The sequence below is a fragment of the Ciconia boyciana genome, chromosome 4 (assembly GCF_034638445.1).
Source record: "Ciconia boyciana chromosome 4, ASM3463844v1, whole genome shotgun sequence".
NCBI lineage: Eukaryota > Metazoa > Chordata > Aves > Ciconiiformes > Ciconiidae > Ciconia > Ciconia boyciana.
The window spans coordinates 23,631,954-23,657,945 of NC_132937.1; the positions used below are offsets into that span (position 1 = coordinate 23,631,954).

Sequence of the window (25,992 nt, forward strand, 5' to 3'; positions counted from 1 at the left end):
CCGGGGGGGGGGGGGCAGTGTCCCGCGTCCCGCACCGAGGGCGCGAAGGAGGAGACGACCACCGCCCGCCTTGGGTCTCACGGTTTTATTTGCAGACATGTTTCACAGCCGCCCGGAGCCCCGCGCCACCCTCAGATGGCAAATCTCCACCACCACCGATTAATTAATGAGTCATTTAATAACGAGGCGGCCCCTCCCCGGCTGCCTCCCGCACGCTCGGTGCGGCGCAGCCCCGGCGAGGTGGGTCAGCGGTAGCCCAGCGCTGCAAGCGGAGGCAGCGGCCCCGAGGACAGCAGTGGTCCAGAGGCGAAGGTGTCGGGGGAATGAGTGCTGCCAACGTGCCTGGTTTTGGGGGTTTTTTGAGGGAAAAAAGGCTCTACTTCCTATCAGAGACTCAAGCGTCACTTCCACCTTCCCGGTGTAGCTGCTGAATGGGAACAAAAGCGTTAACGGCCAGATATGTAGAGATACCCAGGAAAGCATAGCACCACGCTGCACGCAGAGCTCCCAAATTGCTTTCCAGAACTGGGTCCATCCCCTTTTTTTTTTTTCCCAAACGGCGTATTGAGGCACAGAGAGGTTAATAACAAAACATAAAACAACTTGCTCCAAGCCACACGGCGAGTCGATTGGGAGCTCGGGGGAGAGGGCAGCGCTCCCCAGCCCTGCTCCCCGCACGCCGGCACCGTTGCTTCTCGAGGGGAAGGGGAGACACGCACGCCGAGAACGTGACCGTGCCCTGGCGTAAATAAGCGCCCGAAGCACTGAGGGAAGAACAGACAGAGACGGGATGGAGAAACCGGCGTGGGAACTGAGATACACGGAGCCCAGCAGCCAGCCCCACGGATCAGGGCAGGGAGATGCTCCCAACAGCCACAACCTTTCGCCGTGGTGGCAGCTTTCGGTCGCCATTTTCCAGGAGGCACAAATGAGACACAATTCCACCCGTGCCAGGACCACGGCACACTGTCTTGCTGCCGGCCTGAGCCAGGGAAGTTTCCCAGCGGAGCTCTCCCCTGCCCAGAGGGACAGGGTGCTGGGCAGGAGCTCTGCCAAGGAGCACACACACAACGCTTGCAAAAGCCCAAAGCGCAGCACCTTTGTGGAGTGCAGGATGGAAATAGCTCTGCTGAGCATGCCGAGGATGACACGTCCCCTGTCACACTCAGCCAAGGGACGCAGGGACCAGAAACAAACCGCTTGGAATTACTGCTCCAGGAGAGACCCAGCAGGCTCCAGTGACAACCTCAGCAGGGGGATGTAGGACAGAGCCTGCTCCCCAGCACGCCAGGTTTCCCAAAGAGCCTTGGTTTGGACCAGCAGGCACCTTCCTTGGGGTTTTAAATTGGCAAACACAGCCACGTCTGCTCTAGCATCAGCGGCATGTCCTGCTTCCAAGGTCGCCAAGCCTTGAACCAAGATTAGCTCCCATCCCTGGCACACTCAGAAGAACGGCAGCCAAACAATCAGCTTGAGGGCAGCTGGGGAAGGCTGACAAAGACTAAAAAAGTCGATGAAAGAAAGCAAGAGCATCTCCAGCCCTCGGAAAACTCGTCTTCTTGAATCTGAATTCTTTGGTGTAGTAGCCAGTCTGCCTTGGCCAAGCAACTAGCACTCCTTGGCATCTCTGCAATAACAAGGATGTACTTGCAGCTTTGTTACTCCAAGTTTTGTTTAGTCTCCAGTGAGATAAGTGTGCGTGTTTTCACGGTGCTGCAGCTCTGCTGTCCCCCCTGTTCTGCCCTGGCCCGTGAGCCTACAGCCCCAGCAGGAAGGCAGAGGGGCGATACGGAGGGGTGGGGAGAGGATGCCCAAGCGCCGTCTAAGTGCTCCAACCATGAACAACGGGCACAGGAAGGCTCAGCAGCATTACGGTGACTGTTTAAGAGGAACTAGTCCCAGAGATGGGAGAAAAGGAAGTCCAGGGGCCTGGGTGGCAGCTGCAGGGATGTCAGGGGCCAGTTCTACGGCATTAGTGACCATAAGGATTTCTGCCAGCACTAATACATTCAGGCAGCAAGCTCCTGACCAGGCTACAAGACCTATTTGGGCTCCAGCCTTGGGGCTTAGGCAACGTGTGTTACCTACACTAACCTCACATTAGAAGAAAATCCACTGGGTAGCTGCTACCTCCATCCCTTTCTTCCTCTCCTCACCGATGCACCCCTCACCCATCAGCATGGCCCCCTCAGCACCAAGAACCGTATGGCCACCAAGGGGTTACAGTATACAGCAAACAACCTATTTTTAAGGGTGGGACTGCTTAAGCCCATCTAATTGTGGGCTGATGCATTCCTGCCCCCTCCAGCTTCCCCCGCTGCATGCTGCTACCCCTTGCCTTGCACTAGCACTGGTGTGCGTGTATCCAGCTGGTGAGGGAGTCACGCCAACTACAAATCAGTCCCTGGTTGTGTCGGGTGAAATTAAGCAGGACAAGCCCACAGGGAAGGGGAGATGCGAGGCTGAGGTGGGAGAGCAGAGCCAGCAGGTCAGGAGGAGGACAGGCAATGCAAACGCAAAATTAGAGCAGTTTAAGCCTCCCTGGAATTCCACCCTAACACCTGAGCAAGCATTTTGCAGGGGTAAAATAAAAAACTAAACCTGCTCTCAAGAGCCGTTTTCCACAGTGACTGGGCACTTGGGCATAACGGCAAGAACTGAAATGATGAGAGAGGTGATGAGACACTTTCCCCAGGACTCTCCAGGGCAGAGGAGAGAAAGAGCTTGGAATTACACTAGGCGTCTGCAGTAAGGAACTCCAACAGGGGCAGTCATGGTGCGTGAGTTAAAAAACAAAGGGGATCAGAGCAAAAATCAGCCCAGAAATCCCAGGCAAGCAGTCCTCATCTCTTTACAGAGGGGAAAGAGTCAAAAGGTTTCATAGCACCAAGTAATGCCACACAGTGGTTCAGAGCAGTACAGAATCCCAGCCCCCATCGAAACTGCAGGGGAATGTAGCTGGGATGTGGCCAGGCACCATGGTCACCTCTGCCCATAAAGAAAGAAATATGATGTCTCCTGACTGCGAGCAGTCAAGGACGGGTTTGGGGTAGCTCACTTGTGGCATGAAGTCCCACGCAGAACACCGAGGTCAAGAGGGAGAAAAGCACCAAATATGGGATCACAGATGCCATCAGCCACAGTGCCTGGGGACCCTTCAAGGTGACATAAGCCCCAGCACATACACAGACACCAGTGAGTTAAGCCACCTCCCAGAAGAGTTGTCGCCTGCTCAGGGCTTTCAAGCAGCTCTTCCCAGGCACCAGAGCTCACACCAAGGCCACTCCTGCAGTTGGGATGGCTGCTCCAGACTCCCCCTTCCTCCTGACCAGATCCAATATAGGGATGAGCCAATGCTCTGTCACTACATCCTGCTGCATCTCAACCATTCACAATCAACAGCCGGCATCTGGCAGCACACACTCAGGAAGAGATCAGGAGCCTTGGCTGCTACAGCCCAGCCCGAGGGCACACAGACAGGCTGAGATCCTCAGTGGAGAGTTTCTTGGTCATGGACACAGTTCTCCTGTGCCCACCGCCCACAACAAGCTAATCCTGCTTCAGGCTGTACGAGGCAGCCCAGAGTGCTCTCCGCTGCCCTTGGCAGGGCTGAGGAAGACCAGGAAAATGGGAGGGTAGGGCAAGAGGGGCCACACTACAGAGCAACCAACTGACTTTACAGAGGAGCAGCTGCCACCGAGGCCCCAGGAGCCACCTGTAGGCCTAACCACGTGCGCTTTGATTCCAGAGTGAAAACTGAGCATGCAAAGAGAAGTGGTGGCTGCAGGACCGTCCCTCTCCTCTCTCCCTGCCCTCCCCTCCTCAGCAGGCCCCTTCCTGTGAGGCAAGGTGACACCTTGCCAGCCACTGAAGTCAACCAGCTGCACAGCGGGGACAGTTGTCAGGAAAGTAGCAGCAAGACCCCCGGTTGATGTTTCTCCAGAGGAGCACTTCAGCACTCTTGCTTCTTGGGCTCCTGTGGCAGACTCCTCCCGCTGCCAACAGACGCCCAGCGAAAGCTCTGACCTCCACTGCTGAGAAACACCATCGCAATGAGGGGGAACAGTTGGCTCCGGTCCTTTTGTGCAGCGCTGAGGCAGGGAGCTGGGGATAATCCCTGACTGCTGTCGGCAGGCACTCATTGCTGGTGGCTTGTGTAACCCTCCCAGCACCAGCGCGCCAGGGAGACAACCACAGACTCGGCCGACGAGCAGGTCAGGTTCCCCACGTCTCCAACGCTACCTGAGCTGAAGCTGGCTGAACCAGGTGCTGACAGCACAGTCCACTCGCATCACCAGGGAGATCCCCAGCAGGAGGCAGATGCTGCTCACCACGAAGCCCAGTGACTCGAAGAGGAACCTGCAGGCACAACAGACGCAGTAAGGATATCACAGCCAGCATGCCTGCAAAGACAGGCTGCTGCCCTCACTCCCAGCAGACTGATTTTCCAGAAGCGAGAGGCTGGTAGCACCCCAGATCCTAAAACCTGAATTCCATTTGCTCCCATGCAGTTGCTGCCTGCAACCTGGAAGCCAAGCACGCCCTCTGGTTTATAGCCGTTCAGGACACCCCCCAGCTGGGATTTTGAATCCCACAGAGGCCAAGGCCACCCCACACTCCTACTACCCCAAAGGTTTGCTAGTTTGCCATTTCTGGGTTTACCATTTCTGGTCTGGTATCCCTACCTTTGGCTCTCTGCCCTGAATATTCTTAGCTTCCAGGTGGGCTCTGTGTGTCCTCAGAAATCAAGATAAGGAGAAATTTGTATGCTCTAGCTCAAGTCCAGTTCTGAACTTGAAGCAGAAATTAGTTAAGGACATTCCTACAGCCTCTACCAGGTAAGAAGTCATACAAGATTGATCACGCCGTCTTTTCCATCATTACTGTCTATGAAGTCTAGACAAGATGTCAGGCATATGAGCCCTAACTCAGCATCAGAGCAACTCCTGGGACTTACTTTGGGGCAAAGACCTTCCAGACCATGAGGTGCCTCCTGAGGATCATAGCTGCACAAACACAGGCCAGAAGCTGTGGGGGAGATCAGGAAAAACAAGTTACAAGTGACTCTGGAGAGACCTCCTGGGCACTAGGTTCACCATCTGAAGGTAGTACTGAACTGCACACACCTGAGAGGCCGGTAGAGTGCACACCAGAAATAAGCATCCCAAAAAGGATTCCCTTCCATTGTGTCCTCAAGTCAGGAAACGCAAACAGCTTGGGGTACATGCAGGCCCTCCTGGGGCCAGGCTGGGACAGCACAGAGGATGGCTCAAACTGTGGCTAACCTGATCTAATATTTCACCTGAGAAGGGCACTCCCACTCTCCTGCTCCAGGGCCTGCCCCCTCCCTTGCACGGTCTCTGGTCTGACCACACAGGAGAATGATTTGAAGAGCTAAACCCCGGAAAGCTATTAACTTCTTCCATGGGATTAGATTTCTGATGTTTAGCTCCCTACATCACCACAGCACAGGATCAGATGAAAACCAGAGCTGGTGCAAAACAGACAGGCATGGTCAGGAAGAGGGGGAGCAGGATTACAACCCTGCAGTTTCTGAACAGACGTTGCCACTCTAGGCAGACGGGTATGAAAAGCAGCCTAATCCGTACTGCTGCTTCCATGCTGGAGCCCTTCCCAAAGCACAGAGCAAATGGCACGGCTGAGAAGAGGACCTGTGCAGCTCCTCTTCCACCTGCAACCAGACATAACACCCCTTGGCCTGTCTGTGCCCTGGCTGACCCCTTTCTCTCATCAGAGTGCCCCATGGTTCTCACAGCAACCCATTTTCCTCTTGGACAGCCTTCTCCACAGCCATCCCGCCTCTGCCCATACCTGCGTCCCAAGGACAAAGAGGTACTTCAGCCCCAGCTGCAGCAGAGCAGTGGAGAACTTCTCTGGGGACTCCCGCAGCCTCATCTCCATCATGTGCTCCTCCACCTCCTGCAGCTCCTCCCGGGGCTCCTTCTTGGGCTTCCTCTTCTGCGAGCTGGGCATCTCACACACAAAGGGCCAAAGCAGGAGCAGAGGGCAGCCGACTACCTCAAGGACAAAGGCACATGAAGTTACTGGAGCCCAGGAGGTGGGGAGCAATCTAGGCCCTGCCATCATGCCCTGGACGTGCAGGATGCGTATACCCCCGCTCCAGTTTGCTGGTCAGGCACAACTGCATGGAGGCTGCAGGCCACGGGCAGCTCTGTGGCCCCAGAAGGGGACAGCGAGGATGCTGCTCTTCAGCTGGTGCCGGAGCCTTCATCGCCTCGTGCTCAGCCTGCAGGCCTCCAGACAAGGCAAAGCAGCGAGCCATGTCTGCTCACGCTCAACAGCCCAGGAAGAAATTGATTTACCTGCAAAGAGGATATGGGAGGCAAAGGTGTTGGCGCCCACCAGGACAGCAGGCAGGAGGTTCGTGCTGTGGTCAAGGTGGAAGCCCACAAAGGCTGCGTTCCAGTGGATGGCCGGGAAGATGGGCTGGTGGCCTGTGGAATAGAAGAACTGGGAAGCAGCAAGGAGCCAGGAGATGACTGCATACCAGGGCACCGAAAAAGGCTCTGAGAGATTTGGGGGGGGGAGAGAGAGAGAGAGAGAGAGATATCAGCATCGAGGAACAAGACAGATCCATGGTCAAAAAAAGCCTATTTGGTTTTCTTCCAGGTTCCCTTTCCATGCTCTCTCTTCTGACAGACAGAAACCAGTCAGGCTCACACCAGAGGACACGGCAAGGGGCGAGGCATTCCCTCTGCTGCCCACCCTGCTACTGGACTCTGTCAGCAGCAGTGGGGTTCAGTGGCTGCTCGCACCCTGAGGAGAAGAGATGGGTGTAGAGCCCTCTTCCCTGGCACAAGGGACTCCTCCTCCTCCCATGTTGCATCCCTGCTGCACGCATCTCTCTTCTATTAGAGGATTTAAGCAGCCCTAAAAAAGCTAGGAGGATCCTCTGAGGATCACTGCACCACCATTCCCCAACAGCAGAGACTGGGCTCTGCATCTCCCACTAGAAATAAGACAAGGTTGCTGCACATAAGACCCAGGTCACACATCCAGAGGATGGTCTACTGAGCCCTGACTCACCAGCATCTCCAGCAAGGCCTCTGGCACGCGTGTAGATGTGCAGCAGCATGAAGGCCTCCAGGAAGAGGAGCAGGAAGGCGAGACTCAGCCGCTCACTGTGCAGAAGCATCAAGAGGAAGCCTAGCAGAGTGAGTGCTATGACCAGGGCTGCTGAGTACACACTGCCCAGCCCGTACGCTGCGACGGTGGCCTTGCAGCTGCCCCGCTCCAGGCGGCTCTTCTGAGACTCCTGCATCCTCTTGTAGATCTGAGGGATGACGTGGAGGAAGTCGACTTCAGAGCTGGGAACCCCCAGGTAAGGAGTGACAATGGATCCTGATGACTCCCGCGTGTCCTTTGCGAACACTGTCATGGGATTGCACAGCAGGAGCAGCAGCCCCATGGACGCTAGTCCGTAGACAGCCCACGGAAAGGCAACAACTGCCACCTGCACAAGCTCCTGCAGCTTGCCGAGAGAGTCGTCAGCGCTGGAGGCAACGGCCCAGTAGCAGGCAATGCAGAGGACCACCAGTGGGAAACCCCAGCGCACAAAGAGCACGAGGGGGTCCGAGCTGTTCAGGTTTCCGTAGTGTCGCAGCCAGCTCCGCACTGCATAGACCAGCCCAGACAGCAAGGCCACGCACAGGAGGTAGAAGAGGTTCTTGGCCTGTGTGTTTCTCAGGCTGGCAAGGGGGGAAAGGAAAAGAGAGGGCCGGCACTGAGGGATTTCTTCACGGCACTGGTGGAAGAAACCGGAGAGGCGCACGCAGACCAGGAGCATGGCCACGAGGCACAGCAGGTACCAGATCTCTCTCCGGTAAGAAGAAAAGCCAAGGAGCTGCTGCTTGGGGCCTTCTGGCACAGTCAGACGACCGTCCCAGTGGAGCTTCCCCACTAGCAACATCACCAGCGAGGCCAGCAGGAACGGGGCCACCCGGGCCTCAGCCACCACAAAACTATCAGAGAACATAGCTCCGCAGCGGAAGAGGAGAATGCCCATGGGGAAGGCCAGCCTCAGCCACGCTCGCAGCCTCTGCCTCAGGCCAACACTGGCCAAGGGTGGCTGACTGCCCGCCAAACGAGCTCGCTTGGGATGCCGGCCCCACCAGTGCCAGAAAAAACCCAGCTGAGAAGCTGCGGCTGCCCATGACAACACCAGGAGGAGATCCAGCCCCTCCTGGGTGAACGCACGGGCCAGCCCAAGCAGAACAGCCACCGCCAAGCCCCAAAGCAGTGGGTACAGGAGGCAGCTGCGATAGAAAGAGTCCGATGCTGCGGCCAGCTCTGAGGCCACGTAGCAGAGCAAGCAGGAAGCAGCGATGAGGGTGCAGCCTCCCACCATACGCAGGGGATGGAAGCGGGCCCAGGACTGGGCACACACAGCCCGTGCCTCCCGCAGGTAGAGCTGGAAGCGACCGATGAGGCTTCCCAGCCTGGACTCCAGCTCCGGAGGCAACAATGTCGCTCCCTGCACCTGGGCCAAGAGCCGAGTGTGCTCCTCCACAGCGCTGGAGAAGAGCTCCTGCAGGCGCTGGAGCTGCTCTGCTGGCAGGTCCTGAGCCACCAGCGAGTAGGAGTGCAGGAAGCGGTCCACCTACAGGAGAGGGGACACAGCATCAGACAGCAACACTGGGACCACTGGGAACGGGATTCACTGCCATCTTCCTCACTCAGCCCCTTCAGAATGGAAACAGCCCCAGTCTGCCAACCCCTGCCAGGACACACCTGCCCCCAGCCACATCACGCAGGGCTGGTCACCCAAATTCAGGATATGACTGGCAGGAAACACAATCCTTCTGCCAAAGTGACATCCCTCTCAAGTGACATAGCCATCCCAACAGCCACACTGACTCCTCTCAGTTCTTCACCTGCAGGTGCACCTCTGCTAACACTGTGCATCACTGAGGGCTTTTATGCAGAGTCTTTGGTAACAATAAGGCAAACTTCCCCCAGAACTTCGAGTCATTACTAGCTATTGATCTGCACCTGCTGTCAACTTTTACATTGTTTGCCCGAGGACAGACATCAAATTAAAGAGCTTATAGTGGATCAAATCAAACTGCTCCCTCTTCTTCAATATAGGCACATTAACCCACTGTACCACAGGCTAAGGAGAGTTCATTCTGCTTCTTACTTCAAGAGGACAGAAGCAGAGGCAGCTATGATCCCAAAGTCATAAAAAAAGTCTTACAAGGGCATTACCAGAGCAGGGCGCCCATACAAACATACAAACATCCAGCTGCTCAGCAGCGCAGATCTGCTCAAGCCCTGAAACACACCGATACCTTCACATGCCTTCCAGTTGCCTCAGCGTGCAGGCAGAATCAGCCCGCCCCGGCCCATGAACAGCAAACACACGCACCAGCTCTCTCCCAGGCCTGCACGACCTCCCTGGTATGCAAAAGCTTCTTCAACACCAACGTGATCGAGCCAGAAACCTCCTCAGACAAATGAGTGCAAACATTTAAGCAGGCAGCACTGGATAACGCTAATTCCTAATAGATTATGATGATCGAGATCCTCAGTGACTAATGGACAGTAATGTACACCATCATCTTTAAATGACAAAGCACTCTGCTGCTCTATAAACACACAGCAGAGAGGCTGAACATTTTTGCCTTCCCATCAGCAGTCGTATCCTCTCCAGCTCCTCGCTGACTTGCACCAATGGTCTCCAACTGCCACATCACAGGTTGCTACCAGGCAATTGGGCCCAAAACAGGGCCTGGTCTGGTTTGGCTTAGAATCACAGAATCATAGAATTGTTTAGGTTGGAAAAGACCTTTAAGATCATCAAGTCCAACCATTAACCTAACACTGCCAAGTCCACCACTAAACCATGTCCCTAAGCACCACATCCACACGTCTTTTAAATACCTCCAGGGATCGGGACTCCACCACTTCCCTGGGCAGCCGCTTCCAATGCTTGACAACTCTTTCGGTGAAGACATTTTTCCTAATATCCAATCTAAACCTCCCCTGGTGCAACTTGTGGCCATTTCCTCTTATCCTATCGCTTGTTACTTGGGAGAAGAGACCGACCCCCACCTCTCTACAACCTCCTTTCAGGTAGTTGTAGAGAGCGATAAGGTCTCCCCTCAGCCTCCTTTTCTCCAGGCTAAACAACCCCAGCTCCCTCAGCCGCTCCTCATCAGACTTGTGCTCCAGACCCTTCACCAGCTTCGTTGCCCTTCTCTGGACACGCTCCAGCCCCTCAATGTCTCTCTTGTAGTGAGGGGCCCAAAAGTGAACACAGTATTCGAGGTGCGGCCTCACCAGTGCCGAGTACAGGGGGACGATCACTGCCCTAGTCCTGCTGGCCACAATTCTTCCTTGAGAACCCCAGGGCACAGTAGGGAGCTGGCCGGGGGCTGGAGGAGTTATTCTTGTGCTCCTAGCAATCCACGGGTCCCTCAAAGGCAGGGCAGCACTTAGCTAAGAAACATGCCTTGTAAAACGTGCAGCAAATCTGGTTCTGCGGCACGCCAAGAGCCTGAACAGACAGCTCTTATGTCTTCCGTAGAGGCTCTGGCTTGCCCTGGCACATGGCCTGCTCCATTGCCTGGGCTTCTTTTACGCCTAGTGTAGTCACTTTCATTCAAATTTTGTCACTCAGCTGTTGGGGTTCTGTATTTCGTTATGCTTGGTGTAAACTGTTCCTTCTCTATGCCACTTTACTGTCACCTGTTACACGCTGTTTCTTTTATTTAGTCCTTCGTTACTGTTTTCGTTCTGTCACTGATCTAGAATAGCTTTTTAGCTAACACTGTTTCTCCTTCAAAACTGAAGCAGCATCAAAACATCCATTTGTACTCTTGAATCTCTGTTAAAAAAATTTGCCCCTAGTCATCTTCAGCCTTGAGGAACCAGCCTCCCCACCAGCCTCCCCAATAGCCAAATCCACCTCTGACCATCTGGGACCAACCCTCATCCTGAAGTGAATGCCACCTTCCCGCCCAGTATTTTCCACACCACAACACTCACCACCAAGCACTAAACAGGTATCTCACTTCTCTTTTGGGAAAATGGTGCCGCCTTTTACTGGAGCAAACACTGCAAGGACGTAACTCGTCAAAATAAATTCCCCACGAAGATAACACCATGTCACCGTCCCGCCTCCACCAAACACAAGAGGCACGTGCTTAAAAACCCATTCCTTCTCCTCTCTAGTTCAATGGGGAGGCCTACCATAGGCCATACCTGCTTGGCGTTGATGTGATAGACCGAGAGCTGCTGCAAGGCTGCAGACACAGCGTCGCCTTCCCCGGAGAACAGCTCAGCCATCACCTCCCCGATGTTACTGTAGGGGATGGGCACACCCAGCAGCAGGGCCACTGTGGGTACCAGGTTCACCTGGGGAACAGCTTCAGGCTCCTGGAGAGACAGGGGAGGAATCAGAAATTTGGAAAGAACACAGTAACGCCAAGTGGCTTTTCACTCAGGCTAGAGGATGGTGGGGAAGACATCCCTGTTCAGAGGGGAATCTGGGGAAGCCAGGAGGGGGGAAAACACAGGGGAAGGCAGAGGTGCAGCTCAGCTCTCCCTGAGTGCCCTGTGGAGGGGAGGATGCCTGCTGGGCGCTGCAGGTCCTTGGCTCTGGCCCTGCTTGTCTAACAGCTCACCTGGCCCCACTCAGACACCCCTCACAGCTGGAGGGGCCTGAACACGGGTCCCAAACACTTCTGTTACCTGCATCCTGTGTCAGCTTTTCCACTCTTCTCTTGGGAAAGGTGACAGACTCCCCACCCCTCTCAATCTGAACAATCCCAATCGAACCATTACTTTCTGTAACCCCAGGATGCAGTTTTTGCCTCAGATGCCACCTCAGGCAGTAGCAGCTAAGGATCAGCTTCTTCTCACCTCTGGAGGGCCAGTGCCAAAGAGGGGTGTTTTGCTGTAAACAAACAGCGCTGCATTCACTTCCTTCTCGCTGTCGCCGCCATGGTCTCCAGTCTCTGTCATGCCGTGGTCCCCAGCCACCAGAAGAAGGGTGTCATTCCCCAGGTGATCCACCAAGGACCTGCCACCGAGATAAGGAAGGTCAACCCCTACCTGGGCAGGGTCCCAGGTAGCACAGGTGGGAGAGGACATGTCCCCACCAAGCCTGCCAGCACAACAAAGGTGAAGCCCACAAAAGGATCTGAGCAACACTAAGTGCTGATGCAGAGCTTTAACAACTGAGCCAGAGACCAGGGCAACGGATGCTTTAAAACCAAACTGAAAATTGAGAGCCCTGAGACAGAGTGGACTGATCTTGCTTAGCTCCCCAGTGAACAGTGGCTGGTTCCTCAGTGCCTTCACGGATCCTGACAAAACGCAATTCAGAAGGAAGGTTCCCCACAGGAACAAATTTTAGGCTGCTTCTGTTTGGGTCTTGTATATTGTATCATTTTGTGTGAGCAATCTTCTACTTTTAAGGAAAAAAGAGGGGATTTGTCCCTGAAAGATGCAGTAGGTATGACACGATATATACTGCACTCTCAGATGCAGCAGGGTAAGTTATCCACTCCTTCCAGCAGCAAAAGTTAAAGCAGTCCTAAGAGTCAAAAGCCGCAGCATTTTGGGCTGAGGCACGGCTGTGTGATCAGGATTTCTGGATCTCATTCTGCCCTCTGACACAAAGGTGCGACTCACGGGCCTGCGCTGTAAATGCAGCATTCCCCAGCCAGGGTTCTCCAAGTGCTCCTCAAACATTAGCCAAACCTCAGTGTGACAATCTGCATTTTAAAGACAGGGAGACTGAAGCTCAGCTGTACTCCAGCTGCATCATCACCTGGCTGAGAACCAAGGCGCCAAGACCTGAAGACAGCCTTACCTCTGAAAGCAAACCTCTCGTGAACATGTGTCTACACAACTGAGACTGCCCCATAGCTGGGGTTTCAGCTGCTGCTGGCCAAAGCTGTTCTCCGTGATAACAGGCACAGTAAGCACTCCCTGTTGCCCTCTGCATCTGTAAATGCCTTGTGAAGATCCCACCAGCCTGGCTGAAGGAAAAGGCCAGCTGGCAACCCCCCACCGCCGCACGGATCACCTGAGCATCTCATTCATCTGGGTGAGCTTCTTAGCCATTTCAGGATGGTCAGGTCCGTGTTTGTGCCCACAGTGGTCCACGCCGAGGAAGTGAGCAATCAGCACGTCCCATTCACCACTGTCCACTGCAGAACAAGAGCAGCCTTATCACACACTAGCCCAGGATTCAGGCACGGGCTCTATGCGTGGATCCTCCTGCCAGAGCTTTCTGGTTGCCTCTGGAAACTGCCGTTTCTTCCCCTCCTGCCATCATTACTCCCAGTTCTCAAGCAGATTTTAACAGAGGCACACTCTTGGTCTGCAGGTGCCTGGGTGCAATGCTGCAGGGAGCTCAAGCATCTATGGTTTTTGTTCACCACCCCTCAGGAGAGGAATGGCCCAATGTCACCCAAGTCATCTTGAAATACCCTTAACTCAAGTTGCCATAAATGGAGCTAAAGCACGGGGATGCTCAGGAAAAGAACTCAGAACTCCAGTCCTTCCCCGGAGGTGTTTCAGGTCAGACTCATCAACGTGCCCCTCTGCATCCCACCCAGGACGTGGGCACGGCACACCAACGCTGTCCCTAGCTAGGAAGTTACCCTGGCCTCTCCCCGCTGCTTCAGGGTCTCGGCACATGAAAACCAACATATTTGGAGTTAAATGATGAACTGCAGCTCTCCCACAAGACACAAGGACTTCCCTGTGAAAGGCCACTGCACCCTTGGTTCACTTAGATTCACACGCAGATAAAGCACAGAGCATTCCCCTGGGTCTTAGGACCTCAGGGAGGAGTCTGAAATCACCTAAAATTCACAAATCCATCTCATATTTCACCTTCTTCCCAAGACCAGCAGCCACTGATACTCTGCTGAGAGCAGTGCTGTGCCCCAGCCTCCTGGCTGCACTGCTGGGTATTTCCTAGAGCACTGTGCACCTGCCCGGGCAGCCACATGCCAAATGTAAGCTCCTCCTCCTGCTCCATCCTGGCAGTGTATTTCTAGGACAGATGTAGAAGTCTTACCTCGTCTCATCAAGCTACACTCTTCTTTTTAGAGCAACAGTTTACAGGCCCCAAAAGCTGGCTTATCTGTGGAAATCCAGCTAGAGCACTGTAATCCCCGGGCAGCAGCATGTGACTGCCCGGTGCCACTTCCTAACATGACCTCAAACTTGCAGTAGGACCCCCTGCATAACGTAAAGGGTTAACCAGGCCCTGGGGGAAGAGCTGCTTACCAGTTGGATAGAGATGCTGCAGGATCCCATCGTCTACAGTGTGAAGATCCTTCACGTTAAAAGAAGGGAAGAAATACGAGCGGAAAAACTTCTTCGGGAAGAGTCCTTCCCAAGTGTCATCACCCATGAAGACCACTCTCCTTCCTGAGGCAGCAAGAAAGGAATTAATGAGAGCAGGGAGCCCACCCGAGTGATGCTGTTACCCGCACTAGTGCAAAGAGCCTGGGCAGATCAAGGTCAGGGTCTGGAGCGCTGGCTCCTCTCCAACCCACACTCAAAAGCGACCTAAAATTAAAATGACCATCTGGATGTAAATGAGTTTGAATACAGAGAGCGACCAGCCCTGTTTCTAAGCCTACAAGTGCCCCACACACCAAATCCACCTGCACAACCTCATTGCTTATCGTTGACCTGTGACACGTCACCCCAGCAGAAAGACCCATGGGTTGAACAGGCCAGGCAGCAGGCAGGCACACACCCGTACTACCGCAGCGCTTAGGAAGGTGCAGCACGGAGCAGACAAACCCTCACCCAAGGCCTGCACCCCTACTGTAAAACACAAGGCAGTAGATAACTGCTTGACAGGGCCTGAGTAGAAGCTGTGAGTCCTATGCTCCGGCTTTAAACACAACAGGAGTGGGTTTTCATGCGTGGAAAAGAGAAGGCAAGGCCACTGACACTTCCCACTGCCCTCACTCTGCTTGCCCTGTCTGCCACCAGCCAGCCCTCCGTGTTTCCGCAGAGCCTCTCCAGCCTGGGAGCGAGAAACTTTTCCTCCGAGGCTGCTGCCCTGGCACAGGATCTACCAGCATTTTTTCGCCTCAGATGATTTACTGCGTTTGCCCACCTTGCTCACGTACAGGGGAGCAGACAACCCACTCATGTTGCCTCATCCCAGGCACCGGTATTTGTGCCACTCTGAGCCCTGGAAGGAAATCTCTCTGGGTAACACAGGACTGTGTCCTGTCCCCTTTTCTCTACTCCATCGTCCCACCCTAACAAGCCCTTTACAGCTGCACTAAGCACACCCCAGCAGCATGTGATGCGGTCACTGCCTAACGGCCGCAGGCACCTGGCCCAGCAGGCTTGCTGCCCAAGTGACACCCCCACAGCACACCTGGCACCACCTCCTCCCTCGCCGTGCGTCTCACCTGAACGCAAACACGACATGACTGACTGCTCTTGCCTTCGTACAGCCAGTCCTGGTGGTGACCTTGTGACAGTCACCGTCAGTACAGCCACTTTCACCCGCTTTCTTGTCATCTTTGAAGGGGATGAAGATGAAGCCAGGGTCCCAGCTACTTCTCACTCCCAGTACAAGATAGAGAAACCCTGCCTGCATGACAGCTCTGCCTGAGACAACCGTCATCTGAGTAGGGCAAAAGAATTAGCTGACAGGGTGGAGGTGTTGTAAGCAGTTCCCTTCCCAGCAAGAGGAAAATAAAGGTCCTGCGTGAGCGCTGACCAGCAGTTTGCACAGTCCCTGTCCCAGTGGGACACATCCCCTGCCCACCTACCATTCTGCACCAGCTGCGCCAGCAGATTGTCCTCCTGGATCGCGTAGGTAGCGAAGTTGCTGCCCACGTCGATGAAAGTGGGCAGCGAGCCGGTCGTGAGGCCCTTGATGCGCTGCATGGTGGCAGTGGGGGGATCGGCTCGGAAGCGGTAGAGGCGGGCATGGCGGGGCTGGGAGGTTGTGAGGTGGTGCAGGAAACTCAGCTTGTTCTCGTAGGGCAGCGGGCTGGCCTTGGCTGGGTTGAAGCGGGCAAACTCGAAATGGAGAGCATCGATGATGACAAGCACGGCCTTGGAAAAGCGCTGGGGCGCCCAACAGGAGCCCGGCGGGAGGCTCTGCCGCTCCCAGGGTGGCGGCACGAGTGGGTCTGCGCAGGAACTGCTGCTGGCGAGCTCAATCCGGGTGAGCAGAAAGCCGCTCATGAAGAGCCCGATGCCAGCGAAGAAGAGGAAGCAGACCCAAGCCAGGAAGAGCAGCACCGGCCACCGCTGCATCCTAGGGGGAAGGACAGGCAGGCTCAGCCCCCCGCGGCCCCACCTGGGCCAGGTACCACCCCCGGCCGCCGCCGCACCCCCACACCCGCCGGTCCCCCGGTGCTCCCCGCCGCTGCCCTGACGAGACTCCTACCCGGCCCCAGCCCGCGCCCTGGCAGCCGCCCTGCGCCCAGCACCGCCCCGCTCCCCCTCCGACCCCAGCCACCGCGCAGCACCCCGACCCCCGGGCCGCCACCTCACCGCCCAGCCGCCCCCCGGACCCCCCGCCCGCCCCCCAGCACCTCAGCTCCCCTCAGCCCCCCGGCCCGCCCGACCTGCGGCCGCCGGAGCCGACCCCGACCCCGCCCCCCGGAAGCGCCGCGTCGGCCGCCCGCGAACGGTGGGGGCGACAGCGCCCCCTGGCGGCTGGGAGGTGCCGGGCTCCCTCGGCGCGGGGAGACCCCCGGGCACCTCCGGCTCGACCGAGACGTTGCTTTAATTAACTAATTAATCCATCTCCAGAGGCGTTCCCCCCTCCTTGCGGGGCGCGGTATGAGGAGCACGCTATAGAGGAGCCGCCGTCACGCACCGTAGGGGTAGCTACCGGGAGGGCAAGGGGAGGATGACAGCAGTTCACGTCCCTGGACAGCGTCCCGTTCTCCCCCCCAGAACGGGGGTCCCCCGGCTCCTCTTGGGGATCACGGCGTGTCCGTGGGAGCTCCTGGCAGGAGTCTGCTTAGGAGGGATGGTCCCCACTTGGTGGAGTCACGGGTCAAGCTCCCGAGGGCCACGGGACATGCTCCAGCAGCACTGGTACCATTTATTACATGATTTAAATCCAATTACAAAATAAGGACCAAAGGAAGAAGAGCGCCTGACCGGGGTGGGAGGCAGGACAGGACTGCCAGCAGCCCGGCAGGCCCCGGGCGAGGGTGCGGGATCCTTCCGGCCCTGCTAGCTGGAGCTGGCCTCTCCTGCCTTCAGCACCTCCGTGGGGGGAGGCTGGGGGTCCTCGCAGGCTGGGGGCATCTCGTCCTGGGGCTTCACGGCTTGCGGCTTGGTCAGCGTGGTGTAGATGCCCAGGGCCTGGAGGGAACGAGAGAGCCATGGGGGAGGAGGAGAGGAGAGGGCCAGGCCCGGCCGGGCTGCCACCTTCACCTCCCCTGGGCAAGAGCCGGGGTCCCTCCGACCACACTGACCTGTGCGACCATGTTGGTGACATCGCCGGTGTTGGCGGGCAACAGGAGGGTGTTGGAGTCTTTGGCAAGCTTGGAGAAGGCGCTCACGTACTGCTCTGCCACAGAGAGAGAGGCGGCGGCGCTGCCGTGCTGGGGAGAGAGCGACGAGGCTCAGCAGCGAGTCAGGTACCACCAAGAGCTCATCCGTGCCCCTTCCCCCAGCCCGCCCCGGCTGGCCACGGCCCCCAAGACGGCAAAACTCCTCACTCGCTGCTGCTGAGGACGCCGGGCAGCGTCCAAGAGAAAGCCAGGTGCCACCCCAGCCGTGGTTTCACCTCCCCCAGCGCCAAAGGGGTGGCTGCCCCAAGGAGCCGTCGCTCACCTGCTGCGCCAGAGCAGCTGCCAGCAACTGAATTGCCTCCGCCTTGGCCCTGGCCTTGACCAGCATGGCGTTGGCTTCTCCTGCAACGAACCACAGCAGAACGTGCATCAGAACCGCGACAAAGGGCTCGCGAGGAGTGAATCAAGACAGTATTTCAAGGAGCGAATCAAGACAATTTCACGCATGCAAAGCCTCCTCTTCCCCAAGAGCAGCATGGCGATGCTCCTGCCACACACTTCCTGCTGCCCCAGGCTGTGAGGCAGCAACACCAGCTGGAGCAGGGAAGGGCCCCAGCAGGGAAGGATCAGCGTGGCTGAGGAAGCCTGGCCCACAGACAGTGATGCAGTCTCTCCCTCAGTGCAGAGGGCTACAGCTCCCCCAGGCCCTCCATGTTCTAGACCAAGGCACTACCAGCAGCTTTGTTGATTTGTTCGGCCTTCTCAGCTTCTGACGCCAGGATCTGGGCCTGCTTCCGCCCCTCAGCCACGTTGATAGCTGATTCCCGAGTCCCCTCCGACTCCAGCACCGTGGCCCGCTTCCGTCGCTCTGCCTCCACCTGCAAACACAGGTCAGATGCCAGCCTGCCACGGCTGCGCTGGGGAAATCCCATCTGTGGGACAAGCGCAACGAGGACATGCTCCTACGTCCCGCTTGGGCAAGCATGGCTTAGCAGAGGATGAGAACACAGCTACCAAACACCAAGCGATCCCCGGTGAGGGCTGGTTCTGCTCCTCACACTGCTCAGCCCGCCCCAGCCCGGCCCACACCTAACCGGACAGTCGCTTCCCCCTCCTCCCCTTCCAGTCCGGAGATCTGGCACCCAGCTTTTCTCAAGAGGAGACCTTTAGCTCCGGGATTTGCTTCCGACAGAGCCCAGTCAGGATTTTAAAGGGAGCTGGCAGGGCTTGCATGTACCAGTCAGAGGCCACCGACACCGAAATAAGGACAGGAATTATTTATTCGATAGCTGTACATTTTCAGCCAAAGGGCTTCCCTCACCACAGGAGGGGCCAGTGCTGCCAGATCTGGATGGAGAACAACAGTGTGGTGTGGAAAGGGAGACCTCCCTCTTGTTCCAGACCGCCCGCCCAGAGAACCAAACCTGCATCTGCATGGATTCCTTCACGCGCGGGGGCACGTGGATGTCCTTGATCTCATAGCGCAGGCACCGGATGCCCCAGCAGTCTGAAGCCTGGTTGATGGCATCCACGATGTTGGCGTTGAGGGATTCCCGCTCCTGGGAGGCACAAAAGAAACAGCAGAGAGCAAAGAAGAGGCGCTTAGTACGAGACGGGTCGGGGAGGAAACAGACACCCCTCCTCACGGGCCAAGGCCAGCCCAAAAAAAAAAACCAAACCGAAACAAGACCCATCTCTACACATTCACTAATAGGTCAAGTGAAACAGAGGCCAGAAGCCCTCTAAGCAGAGGGCGTGTTGCTGTTAAGCTATCAGCCTGGCCGCGCAGACTGCTCCAAGGTTTCGAGAGATGCTGGCAGCTCCGTGATCCACCTCCCCGGCTCACCCGGAAGACTCTGTCGAGGGAGAGTTTGCCAAGTTCAGATCTCATGGTGGTCTGGGCCAGCTGGGTCACTGCATACTCAGGATCTTCCACCCCATAGCTGGCCTGGAGAGAAGAAGCAAAAAACAGAGTCGATGGCAGCGCCAAGAGAAACGCCAAACAAGGCAGGGTGGGCAAACACAGAGATGAGAAACCTGCCACAGACACCCCTGACAAAGAAAAGCGGAATCCAGAGCCTCGGGAGGGATCGGGACACTCAGCCCACCCGCCTCGCAGGGCGCAGCAAGCTGGGCCGAGGCTGAAGCGCACGTCGCGGGGAGAAGGGAGCCAGCAGAGCCAGGCGAGCGGTGCCCGAGGGGCTGCCACGGCGGCCGGCTGAGCAGCGCGGCACACGCAGACCGTGCTGGGCGCAGCCACAGAGGTTACAAGTCTGACTCAGGCCGAGTGTCGGCGCAGGAGGGACGGTACCTTGTAGGGGTCCATAACCCGCAGATAGAGCACACCGTCAATCTGCAGGGTGACATTATCTGCCAGGAGAGAACAACACATCCTGTTTACTGAAGCAGCAAAGACAAAATATGGCAACCCCTCCTCCCCCGACAGAACTAGGAGAGCTGGGCAGGGTCATCCCTTTCCTTCCTGGTGTCAGCAGCGCAGCAGGGAAGAGGGATTGGCTGAAATGGATCTCCCTATCTAAAAGGCTTTGTAAAAAGGACCTTGACATTCCCTAGAAAACACTACATTTTGATGTCTTAATACACAAGAAGTCTCAGGTTTCCAGACCAAAACATTTCACACTGTAGTTATCTTCATAAATAAAGATTTAAGGGGAAAAAAAAACAAAACCCAAAGATCTTAATACTAGAGTTGTAACAGACCTGTCCATTAACCTGATCTGAAATCTTTTTTACAGAAACGCAGAGGAGATTTTTTTGTGGTTCAACACAGGAAACCATCTGAAAAATGGACTCCTGCCCAGGTGCGTGCAACCCAGCAAGAAGGGGCAGCCGCTGCCCCGAGAGGGCAGACGGGACCTCCTGGGCTTCTCCCGCTCACAGCGCCAGGAGTATGGCCAAGCCTGGGACCCCAGGGACAGGGCTGAGTGCAGGAGCTCGGGACATTTCGCCTCCTCCCCGCACTGTCCCTTGCTCACCCCAGACACAGGGGAAGGAGACGGGCAGGACACAGAAGCTGTTCCTTACCTAGGGTGACAGCTGACTGCTCTGGGACGTTAATGACGATTTCTTTGAGACTCTGCACATAACGAATCCGATCCAGGAGAGGGATGAGGAAGTTCAAACCCTGGGAAAAGGGCGGGATTAGATGGCTGAGCCCTCTAACGTGGGGTTTTCCCCCCAGAGAGCTCAGTCAGACTAGGGAGAGCTGTGCAAACAAAGCCCAAGTATGCAGATGCTGCAGGCAGAGCAAACGTGGTTTACACGTGGGGTAATTTAGGTTTCTCAGTGCTTTTAACACCCCACCAAGAGAAATTAGTCTACAGGCAGTGAAAAGGGCTGCAGTCTGGAAGAATAAGCACACCGCTTCCCAAATCCTCGTGCAAAGGACGCGCCTCGCTACCGCTTTAGGAACCTGCTGAATCCAGAAGGGGAGAAAAGCAGCTCCTTACAGGCTCGAGGATTCGGTGGAACTTGCCCATCCTCTCCACCACCCAAGCCTCCTGCTGCGGCACAAAGAGCACCCCAATATTCACAGGCAGGCCAGAGTTCAAGCGGTACGGTGCCGGGGCCAGCCACGGTGAACGCTTCAGCTGCTGGGAGCGCTGGAGAAAGGGAAAGGAACGGGATGGAGACTGGCTGCTGGCACCTCGGAGCCCAGCACCATCCCTGCTCTCCCATCTGGAATCTGCTCACAGCCCCGATACACCAGGGCAGGAAACAGCTCTGACACCCCAAACAAGCCCATGCTGTGAGGGGACATGGGCTCTCCCTGCAGGGCTGCAGGTGTAGGGGGGCTCAGCCCCATGCTGGAGCTTTCTGCATGTCTCTCCTTCCCTCACATCCTCACTGGGGGGAAGGAATAAAGCCTCTCTGACACCGTAAGGGAAAGGAAGGTGTGTGTGGGTCTCTTCTGCCCCACTCAGCCCCCGGTAACCTGGTCAGACTCCCTCCTCCCACCGCTCTTCCTCACCTCAGTCCCAGGCCACCCCCCTTGAACAGCCTGTCCCTCCCCAGCTGTGGCAGCCTCCTGGGCCCCCCCAAGGACCTGTTCCCCCGGGCACTCCCTCGCCTTCACAGCCCCTCACTGCCACAGCTCTCCTCACCACCTCCCATGCCCAGCTCCCCCCAGCCTCCTCACTAACCCCCACGCCGCCCTGCGCCTCAACCCAACCCCCCAAATCCATTTCTCCTTACACCCATTTACCCCCAGCTCCCTCCAGCCCCACTCCTCTCAGTTCACCTCACCGCTCCCCACAGCCGGTTTCGCCCCACTAGCACCCCCAGCCCCCCATATCCATTTGCCCTCAGGCCTCCTCTGCACCCCCGCACCCCAATACCCCTATCCCTGCCCAGCTGCCCCCAGCCGAGCCCCCGCGACCCCAGCACCTCCCCAGCGCCCCGACACCAGCACCCTCCGCCCCGCTCCCCTAAGCCCGGCCCCCTCAGCACCCCCTACCCCGGGCACCGCGAGTCCGGCCCCCCGAAGCCCCCCCATTACCCCGCGGCCCCACCTGCAGCAGGCCGAGGCCGGGCCCGGCCCGGCGCCCCGCCCGCGCCAGCATCGCGCCGCCGCCGCCGCCTCCTCCGCTCCCTCGCCGCCCCGGAAGGACCCGCGGGAGGCCCCGCCCCTTCCGGGTGCGTCGACCGGGGAGGCCCGTCCCGCCGCAGCGGCCGCTACCCCTGGTTCCGCCCGCCCCCGGGAGCCGCGGGGACCGCGCTCGGTGTCCAAACGGGCGTTTATTAAATTAGGAACAAAGACGAGAGGTGCCGGTACGGCCTCCCCGCCCCCGCTGCGACCGGCACCCGGGGCAACCCCAGTGTCCTGGGGGGGGCGGGGGAGGGGAAGTGGGACCCCGGGACGCGGTGCCGCGCGGGGAGCAGGCCCCCGGTGCGTGGGGGGGAGCAGGCCCCCGGTCCCCCAGCCCGGCAGGGCCGGAGCCGCTCGGCCGCCCGCGGGCAGGGGAGAGCAGGACCGCTCCCCCCGGTGCGGCGAAGGCCCGTCCTGGCCTGTCCCCGCGCCCCAGCTCTGCCGGCCGGGGCGAGCGACGCGAGGACGGGGCGGGCTCCGGTCACAGCCACGGCCGCCCCGGGGAGCGCCCGCCCCAGCGAGCTCACAGCCCTGACGGTGCGGGGACTGCGCCCGCTTCCTCCGCCTTACGGAGGGGCTGGGGCTCCCCGCGGCCTGGGCAGAGGCCCCCGGGCACGGGGCACGCAGGCGGGCGGGCTCCCTGCCCGCTCGTTTCTCCCTCGCCCCTCTCCGACCCGCACGGGCGGGCACGGCCCCAGATGGCCCCAGAGCCCCTCGCGAAAGGTCCAGCCCGACTCCCGCTTGATGTCCTCTGCGGCTTCCCCTCTTCCCAGCGACTAAGCCGGGGCTCCCGCCCAGCCTCCAGCCCCTGCCCGGAGCCGCCGCCCGGGAGGGACTCAGATTCACCCCGCAGATGCTGCGAGGCTCTGATTTTTTAGCGATCTCCACCTCCCCTCTGATCCACAGCAATCCACAGCAGACGTGAGCGCCGGAGGCTCCTGCCGGGAGGGCTGTCCCCATGCTCCTGCAGAGAGCCCCAGGTCCCCATCCGTGTGACAGCCACGGCTCTTCGCCCCAGGATCCATGGCTATGACTGCTTCCCTGCCAGCCACAGACTTCTTGGGGTCCGGCTTGCCCTAAAGGGGTCGGAGGACAGGTCCAGGCCTCCCCAGGCTGCCTGAAGTGGGGCTGGCCCCACAGAGCTGGTGCCTAGCAAGTCTCGGCCTCTCCCGGGGCTTTTAACACAGCCCCAGCCTGGGAGCTGCACCCTGGCCCAGAGGTGCGTCACCCTCTCTTCCACAGGCCAAGGTGTCCCCGTCCCCAGTCACCCTCGCAGTCCCCACAGCCCTGCCCTCACCTGGGCAGCCCCGCGCTGCCGGGGGCCTCATCCAGCACCGACAGGGTGGGAGGAAGAACAGCACAGCACCTCTGATCCTCTGCACAAGCCTCCTCTGCGCTCCCAGCAACAATAAATACTAATAAATACAAACTCTTCTGCACGTTCTGCTCCCAGCCCCGGGATCAGCGTGGGCAGCCTCACCCGGAGTCCCCGGCCCAACTCTTCACTTCCCCCCCCCGCCCAGCTACAGCCAAGTCTCCAAGCTGGGAGCAGCGCTGGCAGAAGGCTTGGGCATGTCCCTGGAGTGCCGGGGCTGCTCCCCAGCCCCTGCCCCTCCTGGTGAAGCCCCTCGGTGATCCCAGCCCTGCTGCAGGGCACGGGCACGGTGTCTGTGCTGCTCAGGAGGACGGGGGCGCGCGGGGAGGGCGATACTTCAAGGCAGTGCTTGCTTGCTGGCCCTTTACTCATCTCTCCCCAAAGTGCTGGGCTGGAGGCCCTGGGGGATGGAGAAGGTCAGGCCCGGGGTGAGTAGCAGGGGTTCCTCGGCATCTCTGTGAAGGATTTCAGTTCGTAGGGGATCCCCGAATCAACCTCGATCGACTTGCGGGAGAAAAGCAGCCGGATGTCATCGTGAAGGTAGATCTTCCCCGACTTGGAGCTGTGAAACCTGAGTGGAGACAAGAGCAGGGTGGAGGGGCCTCAGGCTCCCAGGCAAGGGCAGGACAGCCTCGGTGGGGACACAACCCCCTCACCAAGGTGGCCACGCTCCGGCTGCCTTCAGAGGGACAGAGACCACTGGCTTTGGGCAGGATGGCAGCTCCAAGCTCCCCAAAAGAGCAGCCGGTCCCTGCTCCTCCCCAGGGCGAGGGGGTCAGGCTGCCATCCCCCTGCTCTGGCCTGCAGGTTTGGGGAGACAGACACACGGGAGAGGAGCGCAGGGGTGACCCTGGTGCAGGCGTCCATCCCTCCCGGCGTGCCCTACCTTAGGTGCATCAGGTAGCAGAGGACCCTGCGAGGTGGGCTGGAGCCCGGTGGGTCTCTGGGGGCCACAGTGGCCCCTTCCTCCTCCCCCACGGGCACCAGGAAGATGCGATGGCGTAGGAAGGTCATGTGGTTGGCCGGCATGTCCTGGAAGTCGTATGTCACCAAGAACATCTTCACCACAGTCTTGTTGGGGTTAAATAAGGTCTGGGGGCAGAGGGGTATGGGGTGAGACTGGGAAGGGCACAGGAATGCATCTGCAGGACAGGGCTGGGGCATCTGGGGCCAGCACCAGCAGGCCCAAGGGTCCAGAAAGCCCCACACCAGCCCCAAAGGGCTTAGCCTGAGGCCCACAGGTCAGTCCTTTCCACCCACCTCCGCTCCCGTGCTCCTATCCCATCCCCGCTGCATGTACGTGCTCTCCTGCCGAGACCCCGTGCCTCCCCACCAACCTCTTCCTTCCCTGCATCTCCCATCACCTTGTCTCCCTGCCAGCACCCCGGGGACCCTGTGCTCGCCTCCTCTGTGCTGTCTTGGTGGCCACGTACCCGCTCTGCACCAGCTTTCTGGCTGCTGCCCCGCCAAACAATGTAATGGAGCGTATCCGCACCGGGGGGCAACCAGAGCCCACCAAGCCTCCTCCCCGTGGTGCTGCCAGAGGCCAGGGGACAACTCACCACTTGGATTGTTCCAGCTTTGGGGACACTGTAACCCTTCTTTCCCAAGGCCTCCAAGTCAATCACTCCCTGGGGCAAAAGAAAGAGCACGTGAGAGAGGGAGAAAGCCCATGGAGAGCCCAGCTGGGAGCCGGCACAGAGCCGAGAACCCCCCTCGCCAGGAATGCCTGGCACAAGGCGGCAAGAAGATGCCCAGCTCAGTCCCTCTCCAAACCCGGGGATGAACAAGCAGCAACACAGAGGTGACAGCAAAGCAACAGCCATGAGATGGCTGGGCAGCAGCCTGCCTGTTTACACGACTGCAAGGGTTCCCTCTTCTTTCCCTCTTTGCTTTTTTGGTTAAAACTGCTCTCCTGGCACAGCTAGTGGTCTCCTCAGGTAGGTGGTTGCTCGAGCCGTGCTCTCTGGAGAGGGGCAGCCCCCAGGATGTGCGGTGCCTGGGTACAGCCCCCACTCACCTCCCCCATGGTCCCAGCCCTCCCTCGTCCGCGTACCAGGAAAGGCGAGGGCGCGCTGTGTTCGGAGATGTCGAAGTAGGTGACGTCAACGGGCAGGGTGGCGTGCTGGGGGCAGTAGGAGCCGCTGGCACCGATCTCTGCCGTGAACCCCTCGATCCTCCCCGACGGCGCAAAGCGCCCTTTCAGGATGGACTCCTGAGAGAGGAGGGAAGCATTAGGGACCTTCAAACACCAGTCTTGCCCCTCGCCTCGAAGCTGCAGGTGAGATCAGCTCCATCCCCACTGCAACCATGTTTCTGCTTTCCCTCGCGTGTCTCCTGGCTTTCCGGGGAGCACCCGTGAGGGGCCCTGGCTGCTAGCTCCGAGACAGACCCATCCTGAATTGGTGGGCTAAATCCATCCGTCTAACACAGACAAGCAGCGAGAGTGCCTCGGCTCAGCCCTGCAGCAGCCATCTCAGCAGGGTCCA

General features: G+C 58.2%; 3 protein-coding genes across 16 annotated transcripts in view; all 3 read right to left on the reverse strand.

The window, feature by feature from the left end:
* Positions 1 to 76: 76 nt before the first annotated feature.
* On the reverse strand, positions 77 to 17,009 carry PIGO (phosphatidylinositol glycan anchor biosynthesis class O). 3 transcript variants are annotated; one of them, XM_072859581.1, is made up of 12 exons: positions 16,871 to 17,009; positions 15,810 to 16,303; positions 14,293 to 14,436; positions 13,079 to 13,202; positions 11,908 to 12,067; positions 11,248 to 11,421; positions 7,069 to 8,641; positions 6,345 to 6,548; positions 5,833 to 6,035; positions 4,958 to 5,028; positions 4,243 to 4,359; positions 77 to 4,034 (listed from the first exon to the last, which is right to left on the reverse strand). In XM_072859581.1, exons 2-12 carry the CDS (start codon positions 16,300 to 16,302, stop codon positions 3,953 to 3,955), a joined length of 3,345 nt encoding a protein of 1,114 aa, XP_072715682.1. In that variant the 5' UTR covers position 16,303; positions 16,871 to 17,009; the 3' UTR covers positions 77 to 3,952. The 3 variants fall into 3 exon arrangements, with proteins under 3 accessions (XP_072715682.1, XP_072715681.1, XP_072715680.1); XM_072859580.1 differs by lacking the exon at positions 77 to 4,034 and having other exon boundaries at positions 4,051 to 4,359; XM_072859579.1 differs by lacking the exons at positions 77 to 4,034; positions 16,871 to 17,009 and adding an exon at positions 16,617 to 16,646 and having other exon boundaries at positions 4,051 to 4,359.
* Positions 17,010 to 17,081: 72 nt separating this feature from the next.
* Positions 17,082 to 22,211, reverse strand: STOML2 (stomatin like 2). The gene is made up of 10 exons (XM_072859600.1): positions 22,052 to 22,211; positions 20,990 to 21,142; positions 20,565 to 20,664; positions 19,831 to 19,889; positions 19,366 to 19,467; positions 18,944 to 19,078; positions 18,253 to 18,397; positions 17,842 to 17,921; positions 17,481 to 17,609; positions 17,082 to 17,367 (listed from the first exon to the last, which is right to left on the reverse strand). Exons 1-10 carry the CDS (start codon positions 22,100 to 22,102, stop codon positions 17,236 to 17,238), a joined length of 1,086 nt encoding a protein of 361 aa, XP_072715701.1. The 5' UTR covers positions 22,103 to 22,211; the 3' UTR covers positions 17,082 to 17,235.
* Positions 22,212 to 22,349: 138 nt separating this feature from the next.
* Positions 22,350 to 25,992, reverse strand: part of ATOSB (atos homolog B) — a 42,056-nt gene continuing 38,413 nt past the window's right edge. For 11 of the 12 annotated variants that reach the window (XM_072859594.1, XM_072859588.1, XM_072859590.1 and 8 more), the window contains 4 exons: positions 25,524 to 25,718; positions 25,066 to 25,134; positions 24,390 to 24,595; positions 22,350 to 24,074 (listed from right to left, as the gene is read on the reverse strand). In XM_072859594.1, the coding sequence (XP_072715695.1) occupies positions 23,921 to 24,074; positions 24,390 to 24,595; positions 25,066 to 25,134; positions 25,524 to 25,718 (624 nt within the window). In that variant the 3' untranslated portion in view covers positions 22,350 to 23,920. The remainder of the gene's footprint in view (positions 24,075 to 24,389; positions 24,596 to 25,065; positions 25,135 to 25,523; positions 25,719 to 25,992) is intronic. The other variant, XM_072859599.1, reaches the window with a different exon arrangement.

Coding starts and splice junctions, on each gene's coding strand:
- STOML2 (XM_072859600.1), bottom strand. CDS start 22,102: ATGCTGGCGCGGGCGGGGCGCCGGGCCGGGCCCGGCCTCGGCCTGCTG. Junction 19,468..19,830: donor GGGTTATGGACCCCTACAAG/GTACCGTCCCTC, acceptor TCTTCTCTCCAG/GCCAGCTATGGGGTGGAAGA. Junction 17,610..17,841: donor CAGCTGCTCTGGCGCAGCAG/GTGAGCGACGGC, acceptor CTCTCTCCCCAG/CACGGCAGCGCCGCCGCCTC.
- PIGO (XM_072859581.1), bottom strand. CDS start 16,302: ATGCAGCGGTGGCCGGTGCTGCTCTTCCTGGCTTGGGTCTGCTTCCTC. Junction 13,203..14,292: donor GCAGCATCTCTATCCAACTG/GTAAGCAGCTCT, acceptor CTTGTTCTGCAG/TGGACAGTGGTGAATGGGAC. Junction 6,549..7,068: donor AGGCCTTGCTGGAGATGCTG/GTGAGTCAGGGC, acceptor CAAATCTCTCAG/AGCCTTTTTCGGTGCCCTGG.